Source organism: Artemia sp. Qi Xiang Cuo, chromosome 16 (genome assembly GCF_049724085.1).
Source record: "Artemia sp. Qi Xiang Cuo chromosome 16, ASM4972408v1, whole genome shotgun sequence".
In the NCBI taxonomy this organism is placed as follows: Eukaryota; Metazoa; Arthropoda; class Branchiopoda; order Anostraca; family Artemiidae; genus Artemia; species Artemia sp. Qi Xiang Cuo.
In genome coordinates this window covers 35,147,073-35,170,808 of record NC_142809.1, presented here as the reverse complement: position 1 = coordinate 35,170,808, position 23,736 = coordinate 35,147,073, and the positions used below count along the sequence as shown (strand labels likewise).

The following is a 23,736-nucleotide window of genomic DNA, read 5'->3' as shown; positions in this document are numbered from 1 at the left end:
AACAGGATTAGGGCTACTCCCCCCTTAAAACCTTCTCAAGCCTATTTTGTCATTTGCGCTTTCCTGAACAAAATATATTTTAATTTTTTTTTTATAATTACAACACTGAAAACAAAAAATGCTGTTGGATTAAATCTTGAATTTTACATTTCAGAAAATTCCAGGAATTAATGTCATTCTATGTTAAACATCCAGTTTGTTTTTATTAGGTCTTTCCATTCATCTCGATTTGAAATTTTATTTATTTTTTTATCAATGTTTTGACTAAATTAAGGAACACTGTTCAAAATACATACACTGTTCAAAAGTTTTCAGAATAATCCATATATGACAATTATTTTTAGAAGGTTTAGAGGAGGGGGTATTAGCCCTCTCCTGTGTGTAGTAGTTTGTGTTAATTCTAACTTTGAATTGATCATTTGTTTTGATTTTACTTGTTTGATAATTCACTAATTCATAAATATGAGCATATTTCATTTTTGTGTTCGATGTGATTATTTATTTAATTTATGTCTGTTTCGGGTTTAGTTTATTCATTGAATGCAATGTGAGATCGTTTTAAGTTCGAATTATTATAGGACTTGATTTTTCGTCTTTGGTTTTCTATGGCTCTTTACTTTTTTTTGAAAAACTTCTTTTCCAAAAAAGTTTTATATTGGGAATATGGGAAATATTTTTGATTAAAAACAAAGGAAATAATGTATTAAACATTAGAAAAAGTAACGGATAAAAAGTACCCCACTAATTAGTGTACCCAAATTTGAAAACAATAGTTTTTATGATTTTATGATAGTACAAATCAATTATAAACTTAAAAAGAGCACAAAAATCCTCAGATAAGACAAAATGACTGTTATCCAGCTCTTACTGTAATTGTAAGATTTTATAGAATATGTAAAAACCTTATAGACTTAAAAAACTGCTAATTTTTGTTGGATTCCAACTACTTTTCTGTCTTAAGAAACAAAAAGATGAAAGACTTTAAATTTCGAATGTTCTTTGATCAAACTACTCAGATTTACAAGAAAGATTAGACGAGCATAGCTCCCATCTCACCTTCAAACATTTTCAGCTGGTCAACTATTAAAAAAAGACGAATAAAAACAAACAAAGAACAGGAATTTTGTCAGCTTGCAATACTAGTACTAGATATATGAAAAATGTATTGATTAAATTTTGAAAGGAGACAAGTGAATAAAGAAGACTTTCAGTGATTTCTTACATGTCATAATCCATAATTGTATAATCGTATGATATTTTCTGATTTTCAATGTAACATCATCTGAAAAATCACTATTTACTTCCATCAATGTCAATTTACAATCAGAAATTACTGAGACGATGAATTTACTGCAAAAGACTGAAATTCGGTACATCCTCAATATGCGTTGAATAAATTTTATATTTAACGCATTTTCTTGCAAGCAATCATATTGGTTTCAAGCTTCTGCAGTATCTGTTAATATTCAGGTCAGGATCAAAATATCTCTTGGGACTTCCTGTCACCTTGGAAATCTTTTTATTCCCTATTCTATGGCTGAATTAATTGAACTGTCCTAAGAAAATATTTACTTTGAAAGGCTATACACAAAATTATCGTGCAACAGCAATGCAAGATTCTTCTTTCAATGCAAGATTCATGGATCATCAAAAACTTGCTGAACAGCCGCTTGTTCTGGATATTTCGTTTTTTCTTCTTCATGTTTCAAAAGATGCTCCGCATGTTTGATATTTTTGAATTGTCTTTTTTTTAGCTTTTCACAAAACCCATGAAAAGCTATGCACAGAGGATGGTGTTGTAGAGCTAAACCGGACCATATTTTGTCAGTTGATGAACGTTCATACCAGCTTTTTATTAATTAAATGTGGTATATTAATATTAGTTTCCGTATTTTCCGTTGTTTCTTTGTTGAACTGCCTTGCAGTCTTGCATCCCCCTCCCCATGCCACCTCTAATCGTCCTTAGACAAATTCACTACAATGCATATGGTTGAAGATCTCTCCCCTTCCATTTTGACATGCAAAATCATGATTTCAACTAGTACAACAAACTACACAGAGCAGTTAAACATAGTTTAAGGAGGAGTGCCTTAGGCACATAACCCTTCGGAATTTGAATTTTATGAATCGAGCAGTTTTAGATTAAAATTCCTGTAAGCCTTTCCACACGATTACAAATAGGTGGAAGGAGATTTTATTGTAAAATTATAACGAAAAATCTTTGTTGAAGATGCACGAGCGATACTTAATGTGCCACTTCCGAGGCCAAGATAGCTATAATCAGTAGTGGATCCAGGGGGGGGGGGGGGGGCGATCACCCCCCCCCCTTGCTTGGGAAAAAAGTTCTATCATTAGATTTTCTGTGACTTGATTGCGTTATCAACGCTTGGATCAAGGCATCTTTGAAAAGGATCGGACGACACTTGGTCTGTCTGCCTTAAGCCTTTAGGGAATTGTTTAGAGTGTTTGGTGTCACCCGAACTTACAAGGCATTTTGAAGCTTGTCATTTCGTAAATCGTTGAAGCTTCAAAAAGTGTGCGCGTCAAAACCTGTTTCTTATTCAATAACTAAGCAAAAATCTTGAAATGACTCCGATAACACATACGCCTTAGGGTTAGTCGCGATTCTAGAAGGGTTGGAAAAGTATACAATTTTTGGATAATATCAACCAGTTATGATGTCGAAGTGAAAGCAGATAACTCTCAACAACTTCTTTGGTTTGGAAGCTAAAGCTAGGCGAGTGGATGCTGTAACTGAAGATAGAAATAATGAGAGTTACAGTGTTAGTAGTGATTTCAACGCTTTTACTAATAGTGAGATTGTGTATGATTCGTTAGCATTAATTGAAGAGTGTAGCCCCAAGCCTAACACAAACATCGAAAATATAAGCACTTTCTGCGAAAAAGATATCGGAAGCTATATCGATAGACTTGAAAAACTGGATGATCGTACGCGATATCAATTGCTTCAGAACCCGTGGATTCCCACGTCTAACTACAGCTTCCCCTATTCAGTTCACAGGAAGCGGGGCAGGGACGAAAAGAGATTTTTCAATCGTACTCGCTTGGAAGAATTTCATTGGCTAGTACTTTCAAATAAGATGAGGGGCTTATTCCGTAAATATTGTGTTTTGTTTAACGTTCGAGGGGTTGGAGGCTTCAATCAATTGCAAGAGTTGGTAATGAAGCCCCTCGTGACTTTTTCTAAGCTAACTGGAAAAGACGGTGACTTGGTGTCTCATGAAAATAATCAGTATCACCGCGATTCAGTTGACGCAGGCATACATTTCCTTCTAAAATGACAACCCTGAAACCAACATTTTAAGCCTTGTAAACGAACAACGTAGCCAACAAGTGCAGGAAAACAGAGCGAGATTGAAGCCAATTGTAGAATCAATTGTTTTCTTGGGTCGACAGAACATTGCTGTTCGTGGCCATAGAGATGATGGAGAATTATTGGCGAAAAGGACCCATTGAGAAACCAAGGGAACTTTCGAGAACTACTAAGGCACCGTGTAAATAGTGGCGACATCACTTTAAAACAACATTTGGAAAGCTCAGGTGCAAATGCTACATGTATCAGCAAAAAACACAGAATGAATTAATTGAATCTTGTGCCAAAGAGATTCTTAAAGAAATTCTTGTACAAATTCATTCTGCCAAGTTCTACAGTGTGGTTGTTGATGAAACAACGGATGTGTCACACAAGTCACAACTGAGTATTGCCCTTTGCTACAATTACAATTGCACAAGACGTGAAGATTTCGCTGGTTTTTTAGACCTACACGAAACATGTTACTCGGACAGCATTGGAAACTTCGAACCAACCATTAAAGGGGAAACGCTTGAAATTTTGTGTTGGATTTTCTTCGATCTCTTGGGCTAGACTTGGAAAATTGTGTGGGCATAGGCACTGATGGATATGCTATGATGGTTTCAGAACATTGCGGTGCTGTAAAAGAAGTTCAAAAGGTAGCAAAGAATGCCCTGCGTTGCCCATGTTTCAACCATGCTCTAATTCTTTCCATGTCAAAAACTTCTTCTCTTCAGAGTGTTAGAAACTCCATCGGAGTAATAAAAAAAATAGTTGCTTTTTTTGGTGCTTCTGCAAAGCGCAATTAAAGTTTTAACCAGAGTAATGAAAGCACAACTAACTGGCGTGTGTGAAACGCGCTGGATCCAAAGGCACGATTCCTTAATGCAGTTTGTGGTAGAGCTCCCTAAGATAGTGGAAGCTCTTGAGATCATCAGCGGCTGGGCAGAATGTACAACTGGAGGAAAAGCAAAATCCTTATTGACTGCTGTCACATCCTCCGACCTGATAGTAACCATTTACTCTCTTAGTAACATATCTGGACTAATTTTACCTCTCAGTCGGCTATTTCAAAGAAGAGCTTATACCTCGCGTCTACAGCAAACCATGTTAAGGACCTTCTTATCCAGCTGCAAGTCAAGCCTCGGGAAAGTGAAAGCGAGTTTGAAAACGCATTTGACGAGATAACTAAAGTGGCAACCAAGTTAGGTTTAGAAATAACAGTCCCAAGGCTAGCAAGAAAGCCAACGAGTAAGATTCATGTACCAGTGAACTCACATGAAGACTATTATAGACCGTTAGTTTTTATTCCTCTGTTGGACACGCTTATTTTGGACTTAGAAAGACGTTTTTTCGTTGCAACGCCGGATACTATCAAGTGCAGTACTTTCTTGCTAATAAATTATATGGAAACGAACAAACAACAGTTCACTGATACGATTCATGACTTGTCACAGCGATACTGGTCAGTAATCGGTTTCCCCTCCCAATCGGTTTGTGAATCTGCCCTAGCCAGAGAAGCGACAATATGGGAAACTCGGTGGCTTCGTCTGAGAGAAAGCAATGCAGGCACAGGTAGAATACCTGAAACACTAGGGGAAACTTTACAGAAACAGAACTGCGATGCTGATATTTTCCCGAATGTTTCAGCGCTCTCGCTGATTCTCATGACCCTACATGTCAGTGTGGCATCTGTTGAACGTTTTCTACGTTGAGAACACTGAAAACGTGGCTAAGAAATAAAATTACGAACGATAAACTCACCGGACTTGCCCTTCTTCATGTTCACTGTGATATTGACATAAGTGTAGAAAGTGTTACTGAAAGATTTGCTAATAGTGGAAATAGGAGGCGAGTTTGTTATATAAATTGATAGTGTTTCTATGAATGTATTTTTGTGGATAGCTTTATAGAACCGACAGCTAAATGACGGATAGAAGCAGAGGCATGCAACTTTCAATATCAGTAAGGTACTTTAGGCTTAATTTCGAATGGTAATTATTCGCAACGAGTCTCCCCCCCCCCCCTTCCTAAAATCCTGGATCCGCTACTGGCTATAATAACATCTCCTTCACCCCGACATGTTGGAAACTAAACTCTTTACTCCCCCATGAAATTTTAATCCTCTTTGAATACTTTCTATTGCCCTCCTCCAACTCCATTCGTGAGTGATCTCGTGTTCTGGGCCCAATGTATATGGCTGAAAACCACGATTTTGGAGTATCTATCAACCTTCATCTGTAAAAGTAAAACATTACCTAGGCATCTTAGGTAATGTCTTTCATTATAGCCCTAGAATGCGAGATTAAACCACTTTTTCCACCTAACCCACATTTCAAAGCGATACTTAACTACTGCCAGATACGTGTTACGCTGTATAATACCTCATCTCCTCTACGAAAGTGCATACTGGCCATACTGTTTTATTTTATCTACGGTACAAGTACAACTATCAATAAATAATTTACCTTATGGGATCCCAAGTGTTTCACCCTGCAAGAGAGCTTCACATCTCTTCCTAATGGAACAGTTACATTTTCTATTGGCCCTTCAAATTCTGGTTCCAATGGCTTTGTTGCACCTGCAATAAACAATATCATAACAAAGTGAGACTCGTGGGAAATTTTGCCCATAAAACCTCTAAATCTGTCAAACAAGACACCATTCCAAAACTGTGGATGAAACCTGTATCTGAAAGTGTTCGTGAGAGGCACGTGACACTTAACTAACCAACGTGGTAACCAGACTTAAACATTTAAAACAGTTCGTGGTAACGAACTGTAAGTAAGGAGCAACTTGGCCCAATAGTAACCAAGACTCTAATACAAATTAATTTGGTAATGATTACTTCATCAAAAGAATTGGCTTTTTATACTGATTAAATAAAGAAAAACAAGTTTTTTTAACTGAAAGTAAGGAGCAACTTTAAAACTTAAAACGAATAGAAATTATTTCGTATATGAAAGGGCTGTCCCTTCCCCTCCCCAACGCCTCGTTCTTTGCGCTAAAGTTCTATTGTTTTAAAAAATAAAGTTGTGAGACAGAGTCAAACTTTAGCGTAAAGAGCTAGGCGTTGAGGAGGGGACATCCCCTTTCATATACGGAATAATTTCTGTTCGTTTTAAGTTCTAATGTTGCTCTTTAATTTTATTTAAAAAAAAAAGTTGTTTTTTTTTAAACTTGATTTTGGATTTTTTTTTTTTTTTTTTTTTTAATTAATGCAGCTTTCATTTTGGCTCACAGTACATGAATAAATAAAACAAAATTTGCATATTAATTTTACTTATTTTTACTAAATGGCTTTCTCGAAATTTTGATTTGACATAACTCACGAATTAACTTACGTAACAAACTTCTATATTTGTATATTTTACAATACAATACGTATATTAGGGGGTTCGCCCCCTCGTCAATACCTCGCTCTTTACGCTAAAGTTCAAATTTTGTTCCAATTCTTTAAGAATGACCCCTTAATTACAAATGCCGTTAATTAGAATAAATAGCTCTGATGGAAGTACAAAAAATTTTAGAGTAAAGAGTGAGGTAATGACTAGGGGGCGAACCAAATCATATACGTAATAATTTCTGTTCGTTTTAGGTTTTGATGTTACTTCTTACTTTCAGTTGAAAAAATTATTTTTTAATTTAGCTTCTGATCGTTTTTTAAATAATGCTGGGCAATCTGGCGCCCTTTTCATAGCAATGTCCCTTGCCCGCTGAAAACTTTCTCCAGGGAAAGATCCTCCCACGTAACCCCCAACACCCCCCCCAGCTACCAGAAAAAATCCCCCCTGAAAACTTCTGTATATTTCCTAATAACCAATAGACCTACTGTATACAAACATTGGGCAAAGTCCATAACTTGCAGACCTTCCCCCTGGGACTGCGGAGGATTAAGTCATCCTCAAAGTTATTGTATTTTCGGACCATGCTGAACAAAATGGCTATCTGAAAATTTTGATCGGGTGACTTTGGGAAAAAATGAGCTCGGGAGGGGGCCTAGTTGCCCTCCATTTTTGGTCACTTAAAAAGGGCACTAGAGATTTTGATTTCCCTTCGAATGAGCCCTCTCGTGATATTCTAGGACCATTGGGTCGACACGATCACCCCTGGAAAAAAAAAAATGAACAGTGTCCGTGATCTTTCTTCTGGCAAAATATACAAAATTCCACATTTTTGCAGATAGGAGCTTGAAACTTCTATAGTGGGGTTCTACAATAGAATCTGATAGTGTGATTTTCATTAAAGTTCTATGAGGTTTAGGGGGTGTTTCCCCCTTTCTTTTGAAAATTTGGCACATTTTCTAAGGCGCGTAACTGTTGATGGGTAAGACTAAACTTGATGAAGCTTATATATTTGAAATTAACATAAAAACCTGATTCTTTTGATGTATCCATTGGTATCAAAATTCCGTTTTTTAGAGCTTCGGTTACTATAGAGCCGGGTCGCTCCTTACTTACAGTTCGTTACCACGAACTGGTTGATGTCAGCAATATAAATTTCAATAAGGTTAATGTACCCATCAAAAGCAATGAGCCTGAGCAAATTTGCACGGTTTTTGAGAAAGAGAAGAATCATACCCAAAAGTCAAGTGAACTTAATGAAAATCAAACCATCAGATTCAGCATATTAAAGGTATCAGATCAGCATAATAGTTTCAGCGGTACTTGTCTGTCATCATGCCAATGTTAAGTTCTTCATCCATTGACGCCCTGTAGAACCGGTTTCTTCGTTAGCTTCTTTCAGCTTAGCGGGAGACAAGACAAAGAGAAGTGACAGAACAAAGGGGAAATAATTATATAATTTGGGCTATATATTTGCACATTAAGGTGGGGGAAAGGTGGGGGTAAAGTATTCGAATAGTGTGAACTTAGAAAACAGTTTTTACTTCATAATATACAGAATAATCGTGCCTAATACGTTTTAATAATAATAATAATAATTTGTTTGTAACCCACTTTTATACAAAACAAGGGGAGTAAAGCACACTAAGAAGGAAAAAAAATCAATCAAATACACAGAAACAAAGCTAACTTAAACCTTAATCACTGACAAAAACACACAGATAATATTATGGTTTGGGCCTAGGGATACAAAGGCATTTCTTGTCAAATTATTACTAAGCAATTCAAACGATTGTATAATGTCGGTAGCACCATGCTTCTCAATAATACGTGCATTACGATATGAAGTGGGAAGGTACAATAAAAATTTGCAATATCTAAAATAAGCTATACGAATCTGGCTTAAATCATTCTTATTCAATAACAAATACATTCCACTTAAAAACAAGACAGAATGGTCACAATATGTGGAATACATTTTAGCTAAAGCTCGGCGTGAATATTTTCCACGGTTAGGTACAATTTTCGCATATCCGATCTTCAACTTTTCTTTAACATCTGTCAAAACTTGAAGTCGCAAAAAAGCGAGTGTAGAACAAATACTAATTCCTAACCACCGTAAACTCGTAACATTGCGAATTACTGAGGATCCACAGGACAAATTATGAGCAGATGATTTGGGATTGAAAACTAAATATTCGCATTTATAGACTTGGTTCGGCCTAAAACTAGCAGGTCGTCCGCATACGCAATATAAGACACATCAGATAAATTATAAAAATACGAAGGCTTGATTCCTAACAACACATTTTGAATGCAAGCATTAAATAGATAAGGCGATAGCACCCCACCCTGTCGTACCCCAGATTGAACTGGTATATTACCGCAGTACCCTGTACCAGATTTTAAACGAAGAAACGAATTACTATACCAAAATTTAAGTAAATGTATGACAGACGGGTTCACTCCAAACTGTGACAAAGAGTGCCAAAGTTGTGCATGGAAAATGTTGTCGAAGACTTTAGATAAATTCAAAGTGCAAATATGTAACTCATAACCTTTTGACTGGGCATCGTAAAGAGTTGAAGCTAAAACCTTATGCGCTTGCTGACACCAATACGAGGTTGAAATCCAAATTGATTAGAGTCTTTCGCAGTTCGTTCAATAATATATGGGAGCAGAACATATTTAAAAACCTTACTAATATTGCAAGCAACAGTGATGGGCCTATATGAACTGCAATCAAAAGGGTCTCTTCCGTGTTTAAGAATCGAAGTTACCGTTCCGCGAAGGAAGGAATCAGGCACCATTGACAAAGATAAACAGAATTGAAAAAGTAACTGGAGCTGAGCGACTAGTGCCGGACAATCACAACGTAAATGGTGAGCGCTAATCCCAACAAGATCACTTGATTTAGACTTAAGTTTAAGCATAAAACTAACAATACTTTTAGTTGAGACGGGAATAACATGACGTAGCAAAACTTTAGGTGGCAAAAATTTAGAAATTAAGCACTGGAAATGATAATGAACACTATATTCAATCTTACAAAAAAAATGCTTTTATAATGCCAAAGCCAAGACGAATCTGGGATAACATCACTAGTCCCTGATGAATCAAATTTAGACGTATTGATGACTTCTTTCCATTGTACCGCACTTTTAGGAAACTCAGCGCCATTATATCGAACCAAAAAAAGACACCGTGACAACTGCGCTTCTGATCTAAGCTTTATATCACATAGTGGGCCTTGCAAGAACCGCCCACGCACATTCTAGATGTAAATGCAGAATTTAACACGATTTTTACTGGCTTGAAGATGCGGGTCTTCTTTCCATATTCGACTTCAAGATTGGAGCTTAAACCTGACAAGGGGAACAGCCACATTCTCAGCTTGTTTCATGCACTTAACTAAGTGAAGATAATAAACATTCAGTTGCACTCTGACTTGTGGCGAAAAAACACTCGTGCACAATAGATTAAAAGGGATCCCCCTTCCCCCTAATGTGCAAATATATAGCCCAAATTATATATTTCCCATATATTTTGTCGCTTCTCTTTGTCTTGTCTCACGCTAAGCTGAAAGAAACTAACGAAGAAACCGGTTCTACAATGCGTCAATGGATGAAGAACTTGACATAGGCGCTATATCAGACAAGTACCGATTCAGCTCCTGCCAACACAAATTTGGAATTTAGTATTTTTCACCAGAAGAAAGATCAAACATATGATTTTTTCTCCCAGGGTTTATTGTATCTAACCAATGGTCCTAGAAGATCGGGCGAAGGCTCATTCAAACAGAAATTAAAAGCACTAGTGGTCTTTTTAAGTGATCAAAAGATTGGAAGGTAATCAATCCCCCCTCCCATGCCTTTTTTTGTCAAAGGCATCCCATCAAATATTTAGATAGCCATTTGGTTCGGCATAGTTGAAAGGTCGAATAACTTTGCCTTTGGGGTGACATGATCCCTAACTCCCATCCCCTGAGGAAGGAGCTGTAAGTTATGCAATTTGCCCATTTTTTACATATAGTATTTGATAATGGTAAATATACGGAAATTTTTCGGAGGGGAGAAATAATTTGAGCGGGAAGGGTTTTCTACGGGAGAATTTTCCATGGGAATGAAAGTTCCCTGATGTAATTTTCCATTGGGAAATTTTACACGATGAATTTTCCGGGATTCATATACAGAATTCTTCTAATTTATCCTCCTTTCTCTTTGACTGCTAAATTTTTCATGTAGAGAAAATATTCCGGGGGAATTTTCCGAAGGAATGCTTAGCGAGGAGGGATTTGTCTGTGAGGATTTTTCTGGGAACAGAGATTTTTCAGCCAGGGGATTTTTCAGCTGGGGGATTTTTCAGCCGGGGGATTTTTCAGTGGTGCAATTCTTCACCAGCAGAAATTTCTACGGGGCGGTTTCCAAGAAAAATTTTCCACGGTAGGTGAGATTTCCGGCATAATTTGAAAAAAAAACAATCAGAAGGTAAATGAAAAGCAAGTTTTCAAATGAATGTAAGGAGAATTTTCAAGGTCCGGGGGAAATTTTCAGCGAGGACGGTATTGTCCGGGAGGAATTTTTATAGGATGAATTTTACGCAGGATTAATTATCTATTTGAGTATTCCCCGCAGGAAAATTTATTTTTGTGTAGGGGAAGAGGAATTTCCTACGGAGGCTGAATTCCCATCAAAATTTAAAAAAAGATCAGAAATTAAATAAAAAACACGTTTTTTCAACTGAAAGTAAGGAGCGAAATTAAAACCTAAAACAAATTAAATTTATTCCGTACATGGGGGGAACTGTCCCCTCCTCAATCCCTCGCTCTTTACGTTTAAATTTGATTTTTTATTCCCATTCTTTTAAAACGACTCCTGAAACACAAGGGCCAAAAATGTGAGTCGAAGCTTTGCTTTAAATAAGATTTTTTCTCCTTTAAACATTATTTTGTAACTTATTTTTCTACATTACATTAAAAGATTATGTGAGCCTTTGAGTTTCCTATTTGCCACATTGCTTTGAGGGCATCATATTTATTCCTTACTAAAGAGAACTGCTTTATAATTGACTACACCTCATTCTTGAAAATAGGAAACTGTTCTGTCTTAACGCTAATTGGCCTTAAAAGGAGCACCACCTTAGGCATCATAATAGTAACTTTTTGTTTATGAAGTAAAGAAAGGGGAAACCTGTTAGAGGATGTAAAAAAAAAAAAAAAAGAACACATAGGTTACAATTACAATCGAAAAAATATCCAGAAATTTTTTTAGGGGACGAGTAGGAGCGAATTTTGTTCAAGGCCGTTGGGGACGATATGACCCCCAGCCCCTCTCTAAGTTATTTCTGCCTAAGGATACAAAGCATAGAATAGTGTTTATCTTGAAAAAAGAAAAAAAAGAAGCCTCAATCAACAAATTGTCAACCTAAGCCATAGTGAACGCAGTTGCGTTGTATTACTAACGACCAATTAGTCTCTCACGGATTTTTCTTCCCCACTATGACATCGGGCCAGGGGCATTTTAAGGACTTTTAGGGGCAGTAGCTCTTTTCTTATTTCTGTTGATTTTTTTTTAAAGTGTTTTGATTATTCATTTTGGTTTAAGAAGATTTTAAGCTTCATAATATTCATTCATTGAAATATCTACTGTATTATCCCTAAGATTGTCTTAATGATTAATTTATACTTTCTTTTTGTTATAAGATTCATTTATTTATGTCTCCTTGTCTTAGGTTAAATATCGCTCTTTACCTTTCTTCAAAAACATTTTTTTGAAAAGGCTATTTAAGTAGTTTTTTTTAAATGGTGTCTTGAGTTTTATTGCTACAGAAACATCTTATGTTTTTTTTTCTCTCCAGATGTTTAAAATTTGTGTAACGTCCTAGGGAGACTTATCCTTTTTATCACTTCCGTTGATGAAGCTTTGTTTCCGACGCATTAAAAAATTCCCCAATTAAGAAGGTTCATCTAAATATCCCTTTTTTGTCCATTTTAAGACCAAGCACGAATCTTTTCTCAAATCATATATATCAGGGCCGTATCCAGGATTTTTGTTCGGGTGGGGGGGGGGGTTACCCGATTTTTTCCTGTGGACTTTGTCTAACATCCTCGAGCAACATTACGTTAGCTCTAGACCGTTAGTCCGCCCCTTACGAACGAGTACCCGTCCACTAGGCATGCTTTCGTATCTTTAAGTTTTTTTTTTTTTTTTTTTTTTTTTAGAAACGCAAAAAAAGACAATTGTTTACATACAGTTAAATACTACAAGCTAATTTTCTTTTTTTTTGAGACAGCAAAAACAGAACGCAAAAAGAAGCCAAATAGTAGAAGTAGTCTATATATATATATATATATATATATATATATATATATATATATATATATATATATATATATATATATATATATATATATATATATATATTTTTTTTTTTTTAGATAAACGTAAGGGTGAATATCTATAAAACGAAATCCAGGCAACGATTTTTCTTCCCTGCAAAAATGTCGTTGACCTTGTCTGGGCAGATGTCAACGTCCCTATGGACTGCAAGGAGGGCTAAGCCACTCAATCGTTCTTATCCTGTTGAATTTCTCAGCCAGGTATTGAGCCTTCTGAGCATTGAGAAACTTCTTTCCGGAGTAGCAGTGCTAACAGGTAACGTCGCAAGAACAGCCAGAAGAAGAAAAACATTTGGAAAAAAGGTGGCGTCGCATGCCTGAAGCGAAGACACATCACAAGTAGGCCTCTCTGATACTGGAACATTCTCCCACTTGATGCGCCATAGCTCAACTTCTTGCTTCAGACAGTCTGGCTCGGGAAGAATATCGCCATATAATTCAACCAATGACTCCAGGTTTAATGCCTTCAGATCGACATAGACAATTTTGGCAGGAGAAAGGACGCTGAGATTTGACAGCAGTTTCTGGTGAAGCACAAATCGTTGTTTCAGCTCGGAAGTGAAGTGGTCCAGGAAAGGGATAAAGAGCGAGGCTCTATAGTGGTTGAGAAGGTCTGGATCGTCTGCATGCATACTCCGGCCACCTCTCGTCCTTGGACGAGTCATCTCCAGTCCTAAGTTGCTGGCAAAACACTGAGCTTCATCGGAAATAGACGTGAAAGCTGTAGCAGCATTTCCTCGTATTTCTTTTGTTTTTGAAAGGACAGTTTCCATGTGTCTGCATGCAGCTGCCAAATCACAGTCAACTGACTGAAGAGTCTTGCACAGTGGAAGCGTGAGGCAGAAAAGCTCTTTGACCACATGGAGACACACAACAAATTGCGACTGGTTCATCTTGTCCAGCATCTGCGCCGCTTTTGCAGAAGTTTTTGCATTTCCGTTCTCTTCAAGAGCTTCCAGGGATCGCAGCATTGTTCGGCACAGCTCAAGAAAACGCACGACTGAATCGTGGCGCTCCACCCATCTTGTTTCGCAGAGTCCGGTTAAAGTATATCTCCTTGAATCCGGTAGTATTTCATTGATCCTCTCTTTTAAATTATGTGTCCTGAGTAGGGAAGTATGGTAAAAACTGCAGAATTGTGACAAGACACCGAAGAAATACTTAAACGCCAGAATAGAGCATACAGAAGAAATTGGTTGCAACTTCTGGCGATTTTCTTGAACCTGCGCTTTCCTCGCCTAGTTGGTGCAGGATATTGTCCAGCCTTTTCTCCGAGACAGAAATGAAGTTTTCAGCCGATACGGTGCAGTTTCTATGAAACTGTGCTTGTTGCTGAGCTGTGAAGCACTCTATCGCACCCTTCCAGTTCCTGAATGGTTTGGTGACTAGATTCTCCAAGCGCTGGTGGCAGCCTTTGCCAGCTGTCTCTGACGAGAACAGAACGCAAAATCTGCAAAAAGCAGCGTCCTCAGACGGAGAGTAGGACAACCAACTGAAACGAGCGAGCCAAGTTAACTGAAACATCAACTTCCGTTTTTCAGCTACTTGAAAAATGTAGGAGATATCTGGAGTCCAAGGGCTCTTCAGCAAACGAAGTTTAGAATTTGCATCGAGACTGGAGGTTTTGTTGACAACAGGACCGATGTCATTTGCAAACAACGACAGAGACTGGGTTGGTGTTGGTGCGTGTTGCGTCATGGTTGGTTCCAGGGTCCGTGATTCAGAAGCTTCAACGATGGCTCCAGTGCCCTTCAGATCCACAGGTGTAGATGAATGCTCCGCAGACGTCCCGCTAACACCACTGTCAGAAACATCCCTGGTCCGCTTGGGCGCAAAAAACGACGTAATGTCACACTTCCTCTTCATGTTGAAAATCGCTCTTCTCTTATCCAAGTCTGAAATTGAACTGAACTGAACTGACAATCTTGCACTCTTATAACATTTACCTCCAGCCCCCATTTATCCTAATTTACTATGCAAGGTCTGACCTTGTGTAAAGTATTTAACATCAATTCGAGAAGCATTTCCGGGTATCTCCTTTCTTAGTTAGTTGGGCATTTATGCGTCAACGATAGCGGTCCAGGGGGGAGCTCTTGGGTAAGTACTTACGACATCTTACGCTAAATACTGGCAACATATTGAAGAGCTATTTGGCCCGCTACCAAAATTGCTTGTGATATTGAGCCGCAAATACTACAAAAGACTGATAAAAAGACATCGAAATGTTACGAGGTATTGAACTTTTTTCTATTCAAAGCGCCTTCTTGAGAAACATTTTCTTTTAAATGAACATTTTGAAATAGGCTGTTACACAATGCCCAATATGGATTTCCTCGCGATAGCTTCTACATACTAATTCAAATTTCTACAACTGAAAGTCTCCGGTTGATTTCTACCTTCACTTAGCCATTTTACGTTTGGTGGTTTATTTTACCTGATTTTATACAGTCGACGTGTGATCTACATTTGACCGTTTCCAACCAAAATTTAACATTTTGAATTCGATAATCGAAAATTAATTCTCATTTGTGACTACATTTGACGCTAGTGATTTAATTGAAACCAACTACAATTGGATCTGGAAAGGACTATCTTTCGTAAGTGATTTACCACGATTAAACAACCCAGTAAATTTTATTATACCCTTGCTTTTAGAAGTGAAGTTATTGCCCAAAATTTAGCGTCCGTAATTAAAGAACGGTGTTTAAAACAAATATTTAAATTTTTAGAATAACTGCTTTTCAAATTTTAATCTCAATATGTCAGTTTTTATTCCTATTCTCGATCCGGCGGAAACCGGATATAACAAAAAGGTTGCTTTTGATTTTGTAAAACAGTGGAGGGGAAATGGCATATTGCCACCTCTTTTATTTGACTCAAATGATCCTGATTTCGATCAAGATGAACTTTATGATTACCTTCAAAAGATCAAGACATGGGTCCCAACAAACCCTCCAACTCTCCTGAGCACTACCCCAATTAATCCTCCACTAGAACAGCCTCAACAGTCCCAAGTATTAGGATCGCTAATTGACCCCTTTTTTTTTTAGTAATAACGCCACTCACAAAGTCAGAAAGTGGAAAAATAATTAAGTTTGTTACAAAATTTGTTACAAAGTTACAAAAATTGAGTTTGTTGCAAAGTTACAAAAATTTCAGTTGTTGTTAAATTGGTCTGATTCAAAAGCTTTGCGTCATTTTTGGCCCATGGTTTGTTTCGCTCCTTTTTTGGGAATCTGGATCCCACGATTATAAATTTTTCAAGTTTAAAAGGTGGATTACTTGTAGTATATACCCCAGGCAAAATAATAGGCAACATGGTTACAGAGTTTGTAGGCGTGGCTCAATTTAAGGAAAAGGGTATATCTATTCTATAGAAGGATGCAAAGATTATGAAGGTCATTTAGGGTGTCCTTAGAAGCCAGGGATGATGGTGTAGTTCTTGGAAGATTTGCTCTAAATTTATTCAAGGAGTGGATCAGACCTTCCTACAAACGGTATTTGTTAGAGAATAGTGCAGAATTTTTTTTTGTTTAGGTGATGCGTATAAGGTTGCAATACAATATGAACAGATAGAACAGATAGTGGGGAAAGGAGACACGTCTTCTTTTTCCGATGAATTTCTTTCTGCGCTGACGAGGGTGAAATTTGGACTCAATGATAATGAGAAGGCACTGCGAGATGGTACTGATTCCTCGCAGGGCGGTTTGGCTACCCAGGAAAAGGGAGCTGGTTTTGAAGTCCCGTGGGATGGTACTGATGCCTCACGGGATGGGTTTTTTGTTGCACTGCGAGATGGGACTGATTCCTCGCAGGGGGGTTTGGCTACCCAGGAAAAGGGAGCTGGTTTTAAGGTCCCGTGTGATGGTACTGATGCCTCACGGGATGGTTTTTTTTGTTGCACTGCGAGATGGTACTGATTCCTCGCCGGGTGGTTTGGCTACCCAGGAAAAGGGTGCTTGTTTTAATGTCACGAGGGTTGGTACTGATTCCTCACGGGATGGTTTTATTTTGGTGCACTGCGAGATGGTACTGATTCCTCGCAGGGCGGTTTGGCTACCCAGGAAAAGGGAGCTGGTTTTAAGGTCCCGTGGGATGGTACTGTTGCCTCACGGGATGGTTTTTTTTTGTTGCACTGCGAGATGATACTGATGCCTCGCAGGGCGGTTTGGCTACCCAGGGAGAGGGAGCTGGTTGCAATATCTCGCGAGATGAGGTTGATGCCTCACGGGATGGTTTTAATGCGTAGCGCTAATAGTTATGTAGAGATATCAACAGTAGTACTGCCATTTGTCGAACCACAAGTTAGTAGAGCAAAAACAAATAGGTCAAAACCGAGGCGTTCCATAGCAATAAAGCCCCGAGGATTTTATTGGGAATAATATCTTAACGTCATTGCTGCATGGTATGATTTTTAGAGTTTGCAATTTCATTTATTTGTCGCTGGTATTTTCAGGATTAATTAGCCTTTCCCGGTCATTCCTTTTGCCCTAATTCAAAGTTTATACATAATCCCAACTTTCCTTGTCCTCATCAAATTCATGGGTATGGGGAACAAGTCTATTTTAAAGTATACAAAGAAAAATGAAGTGTTAAAATATCCAGTGTCCGACTACTGTTGTTAGTGTGGTTCGTTTATACTATGTAAGTTTTTACTTATGCAAGTATTGTATAGTGTTTGTATTATGTAATTGTTTACTAGTTCATGCTGTATAATGTTAGTAGGAGAGAAGTGAATAATTTGGGAAGGGAATTTTTTTAATTCAATTAAAGTTTGGGGGTTTAATGAGAAGGTGATAAGCCAAATTTGGGAAATTTAACTTAAAACAGGGGGGAGAATCTGTAAAGTATTTAACATCAATTCGGGAAGCATTTCTGGGTATCTCCTTTCTTAGTTAGTTGGGCATTTATGCGTCAACGATAGCGGTCCAGGGGGGAGCTCTTGGGACTAAAAGCTAGTCGTGGGACAGGGGTCATTCCCAGGGCTAGAGCTTCCGTTCCAGGAAAGTTACATTCTTGGCTCATTTCTAAAAGGAGTCCATCTTTCGCCTCCGTCGTAGCTAGTTGTTCTTGTGCTACCTTATTTTCTCAATGTGCATTCTCACGTTCTTTAATAAAGACCATGTACCAACGTTTATCGTCTATCTTTAGAATTTACGTAAACCATCACATCTGCCAATATAAAAAGGCATATAGAAAGAACTTAAAAAGAGGTTTACACTTGCATAATAAGGCGAACGTGGGGTTACCTAATTGTGTAAGCTGATCACAACCTTTTACCCACAAAATTGCAATAAGATTTTTATATGCCACAAAATGCAAAAAGATAATAGCGCATATTAACCCTAATTTACTATGCAAGTTCAGGTGAACATGGGGTTACCTACGGTTACCTAATTGCGTAAGCTGATATGCACCGTTTGCCCACAAAATGCAATAGGATTTAGTGTGGGAGCATATTTTTTTCTGGTAATGTTAAGTCTTAACAGGTATTTTTTAGAATAATTTCCGACTCGGTCAAAAATTTCGGGGGGGGGGGGGGTCAAACCCGGTACCCCCCCCCCCCTGGATACGGCCTTGATATATATACCACTTTTGAAGTTTCACTGAAGCGGAATGCGCACCGATTTTAATTGCACCGGCACATAAATTTGAAAAAAAGGTACAAAATAAAACTTCACGTTATCATGCATCCAATGGAACAGTGATCATCTAATCGTTCTCACGTTTCTTTCGCAGTTAGGATAGCCGTTACTTGGTAAGATGACACCAAAGTGAAAGCTCATCCTATTTCAGAGTTTGGACAATGAGGCCGACTTCTAAGCAACCCTTCATTAAATCTTTTAGCACTAGTGACTCTTTTCTAACACCCAATTACCAGGAAACCAGAGATTAGATCAAAAAGCTTCTTAGGTTGTTGTTAGGAAGGTGGTGCAAGCCAGCTCCCGGCAACAACTGTTTCCAACTCCAAAGAGAGAATCCATATCTTAAATAATAGTATAGAGGCTTTTATTTGTATTAGCAAATTGCATATTAGATAATAAATAAATTTAAAATTCGAGGTTGTATAGATAGGTCGTGGTCGAACGTTGTATCAAGGTCGAACGTATACATAGGAAAAGCTTGACAAGCTGGGAATAAGATAATTTTCTGACAAGTTAAGTAGAAAAACTTAGCCAAAATCAAAATATACCAAATAAAATCTTTTCGTGCCAATATTAACAGCACATATAAGTTCATCGGAAAGCCTTTTTGCAGTTTTTACTCTATTTTCAATTGTCTCATGAGCTGCAGCCTTTAAGGTTAAGTCTAAAGGCTCACATGATTCACATATTATGAAATAACAGTACCGTCACGCTACATAAAATTTGTAATAAGTATTGGAAACCCCTCTTCCAAGCAGTGCAATATAGAAGAAGGAAGCTGTTCCTTCAAACTATTACAACCACTAATGTTGCTAACCTTTTATTCGCCTTGCATTTGCCAACTTTAATAGCTGTAGATGTTAATTGATACTGATCAGACTGTGACTGTTAATGTGAAAAAAAAGTAAAAAAAACTGTATGCTAAGATTAAGGAAGCATGGGATGGAAGGGGACTTGGTTCTAAGACAAGCCTTAATAAGGAGAAACGCCGGTGGCAATACTGGCAAGGGGGAATTGTTTGCCACTCGGTAAAAAGAAAAGGCTCTTCAGAAGGGTGAATTCGAAGATAGGTCCTTATTTTTGCCCAATTTGTGGAAATGGTAAGGATGATTTAATTCGTTTTTTGGGGGAGGAGAGGGGGCTGGTAAGGATTTAAATCAACTGAGGGAAAACAATTTCCAGTTTGGTATGTAAAAGAGGAATAGGTGGGTTTTGTATTAAGTGATAGGAAACTGTGTTATTTTCCTTAATGATAAATTTCTTCAGACATAGTGACGATTTAATTTAGTTTTGATAATATATCTGTTGTTCCTAGGTAAACAAGTATATTTCGCTTCAAAAATTTTCACTAAATGTTTAGTAAAATAACGCATTGCTCATTAGAAAAATCCCAATAAATGTCTCAAATGCCTTCTATCATAGGCAGCGCAATAGCGCTGCCTAAGTAAAGAACGATGTTGGTGTAAAGTATTTAACATCAATTCGAGAAGCTTTTCCGGGTATCTCATTTCGTAGTTAGTTGGGGATTTATGTGTCAACGATAGCGGTCCAGGGGGGAGCTCTTGGGACTAAAGCTAGTCGTGGGAAAGTGGTCGTTCCAGGCAGGTTCCTGGAACTTCCGTTCCAGGAAAATTACATTCTCCGCTCATTTCTAAAGGCAGTCCATCTCTCGCCTTCGTCGTAGTTAGTTGTTCGTGTGCTACCTTATTTTCTCTATGTCTATTCTCACGTTATTTAATAAAGACCATGTACCAACGTTTATCGTCTATCTTTGGGATTTACGTAAACCATTACATCTGCCAATATAAAAGGGCATATAGAAAGGACCTAAATAGAGGTTTACAGAGTGGTGGCAAGCGGTTAAGACTAGTGGAGCATATATCACTAGGGGAAAACCTCCAAGTGACATTTGAGTGACCGTTATAAGTATTTACGACATCTTATGCTAAATACTGGCAACATATTGAAGAGTATTTCGCCCGCTACCAGACTGTGATATTGAGCTGCAAATACTGCAAAAGACTGATTAATAAGACATCGAAACGTTACGAGCTATTGAACTTTCTTCATTTCAAAGCGCCTTCTTGAGAAACACTTTCTTTTAAATGAACATTTTGAAATAGGCTGTTACACAATGCCTAATATGGATTTCCTCGCGATAGCTTCTACCTACTTATTCAAATTTCTACAACTGAGAGTCTCCGGTTGATTTCTACCTTCACTTAGCGAGTCTACGGTTGATGGTTTATTTTACCTGATTTTATACAGTCGACGTGTGATCTACATTTGACAGTTTCCAACCAAAATTTAACATTTTGAATTCAATAATCGAAAATTAATTCTCAATTGTGACTACATTTGACGCTAGGGATTTAATTGAAACCAACTACAATTGGATCTGGAAAGCACTATCTTTCGTAAGTGATTTACCACGATTAAACAACCCAGTAAATTTTATTAGACCGTTGTTGTTAGAAGTGAAGTTATTGCCCAAAATTTAGCGTCCGTAATTAAAGAACGGTGTTTAAAACAAATATTTAGATTTTTAGAATAACTGCTTTTCAAATTTTAATCTCAATATGTCAGTTTTTATTCCTATTCTCGATCCGGCGGAAACTGGATATAACAAAAAGGTTGCTTTTGATTTTGTAAAACAGTGGAGGGGAAATGGCATATTTCCACCTCTTTTATTTGACCCAAATGATCCTGATTTCGATCAAGATGAACTTTATGATTACCTTCAAAAGATCAAGACATGGGTCCCAACAAACCCTCCAACTCCCCTGAGAACCACCCCAATTAATCCTCCAATAGAACAGCCTCAACAGTCCCAAGTAATAGGATCGCTAATTGACCCTCTTTCAGTAATAACTCCACTCACAAAGGCAGAAAGCGGGAAAATAATTGAGTTTGTTCCGCAGTTAAAAAATTTTCAGTTGTTGTTAAATTGGTCTGATTCAAGAGCCTTACAGACTGCGTCACTTTTGGCCCATGGATTGTTTCGCCCCTTTTTTTGATGATCTGGATCCCTCGATTACGAATTTGTCAAGTTTAAAACGTGAATTACTTGTAGCATATGCCCCAGGCAAAACAGTAGGCAAAATGGTTGCAGAGTTTGTAGGCGCGATTCAATTTAAGGATGAAACGGTATATCTGTTCTATAAAAGGATACTAAACTTAGAAAGGTCATGTAGGGTGTCCTTAGAAGCCAGTGAGGACGGTTTAGTCCTTGGAAGACTTGCTCTTAACGCATTCAGGGAGGGGATCAGACCGTCCTACAAACGCTATTTGTTAGAGCATAGCGCAGAAAGTTTTTGTTTAGAGGATGCGTACAAGGTTGCAAAACAATATGAACAGATAGAACAGATAGTGGGGGAAGGAGAGACGCCATCTTCTTCCGACGAATATCTTTCTGCTCTGATGAGGGTGAAATTTGGACCCGAAGATGAAGGTTTTCAAGGCCGTGGGCGAGGAAGTGTTCGTGGTCGGGTAAGTTACGATTGTGGGCATAGTAGGGATAGTTATTCTGATGAGAGAAGAAAAGTGTCCTACTTTCGGGAGGGGACACAGCGTTACGGAATTCTATCAAAAATGCGGATCCAGGAAAACCAGGCCACCCAGCGGTTAATTGTTGGGATAATAGGTCGTATGAAAAGATGGATACGCGTCATGAAAATATAAAGTTCTATTTTTGTAAGGAATATGGACATACACGAGCCCAATACTATCAAAAATGATTATCAAGAGGAAATCCAGGGCACCCAGCGGTTAATTGTTGGGATAATAGGTCGTATGAAAAGAGGGATACGCGTCATGAAAATATACAGTGCTATTTTTGTAAGGAATATGGACATACTCGAGCCCATTGCGAAAGAGCGAATACTCGTAGAAGTGCTACTCCGGGAAACGAATGAACCGACCAAAACTGGGGGAAATGGTTGGTAGTAAAATTATACCCCAAAAGATTCCTACTACTAAGTTAAATGTTCAAGTTAAACCAATAGAGCACATAATGTTAGATTCCAGTGATATTTTAACTAGCAATAGCAAACAATTCAATCACAGTCGGGGGGGGGACACCAAGAAGAAGTTCTATGCTATCTTGGGTGACCTGCCAAGCTAAATAATAACATTCAGTTCCCAATGCTCCACAAGATCAAGCTAGGTGATATAGAGTGTTCGGTATTTTTAGATTCAGGTTGTCACAAGTCGATAATTAGCGAAAGACTGTTTAACCGAATCTCCCCTAAATTTCGACAAAATTGTATGCCAACGTTGGCTCGCATAAAACCACTAGGGTCCGAGTCCCTGCCAATTACTGGGAAAGTCATGCTTCCGCTTTGTGTTTCCGACAAGAACCGACAGAAGAGCTTAGATTGGGAGTTTTTTATTTTTCCTAATGTGGATTATGAGGTAATTTTCGGATGGGACATTTTGCATGCTCTGAATTCCACAATTAACCTCCATACAAATACCATTACATTTGGGTTATCAGCTAAACAGAATAACCCCTGCAATTATCAGTCGTATTGTACAGGTAGTGTTGTATTACCAAAAGCCGTTTCAGTTGGCCCTGGAACTATGAAAATTATTCAATTAAACTTTAGATCCAGAGATGGTAATGACGTTGCAAACAGTTCTACAGTTTTATTCTACCCTTCAGATGATTTAGTAGACAATTTGAAATGCTCAGTACACGTGGTCACTCGTAATGCTAGTTTGGTGGCTATCTTTAATGATAGGGACACGGTAATGAAACTGTCTCGCCGGACGATTGTAGGAGAGTTTGAAGAAATTTCTAATGAATTGATTGAGACCGCTACGGCAGATATAAGAATAGAAACCGAGATAATTTCGTCAAAAAAGGAGGAATGGGATGATGATACTCTTAATAACGGTTTCCAACAAGATCATCTCACTGGTAAGCCTTTACTGAAAGGTAAACTGTGCAGCCTTCTAGTTAAATATAAACGAATTTTTTCGCGCCATAGTTATGACATAGGAAAGAATGACCTGTTTAAATACAAAGTTGTAATT

General features: G+C 37.9%; 1 protein-coding gene across 1 annotated transcript in view; it reads right to left on the bottom strand.

The window, feature by feature from the left end:
* The window catches only part of LOC148942837 (lachesin-like), a 357,150-nt gene that overhangs the window by 275,551 nt on the left and 57,863 nt on the right, over positions 1-23,736 (bottom strand). The window contains exon 2 of the mRNA XM_089102806.1: positions 5,782-5,894. Coding sequence (XP_088958932.1) covers positions 5,782-5,894 — 113 coding nt within the window. The remainder of the gene's footprint in view (positions 1-5,781; positions 5,895-23,736) is intronic.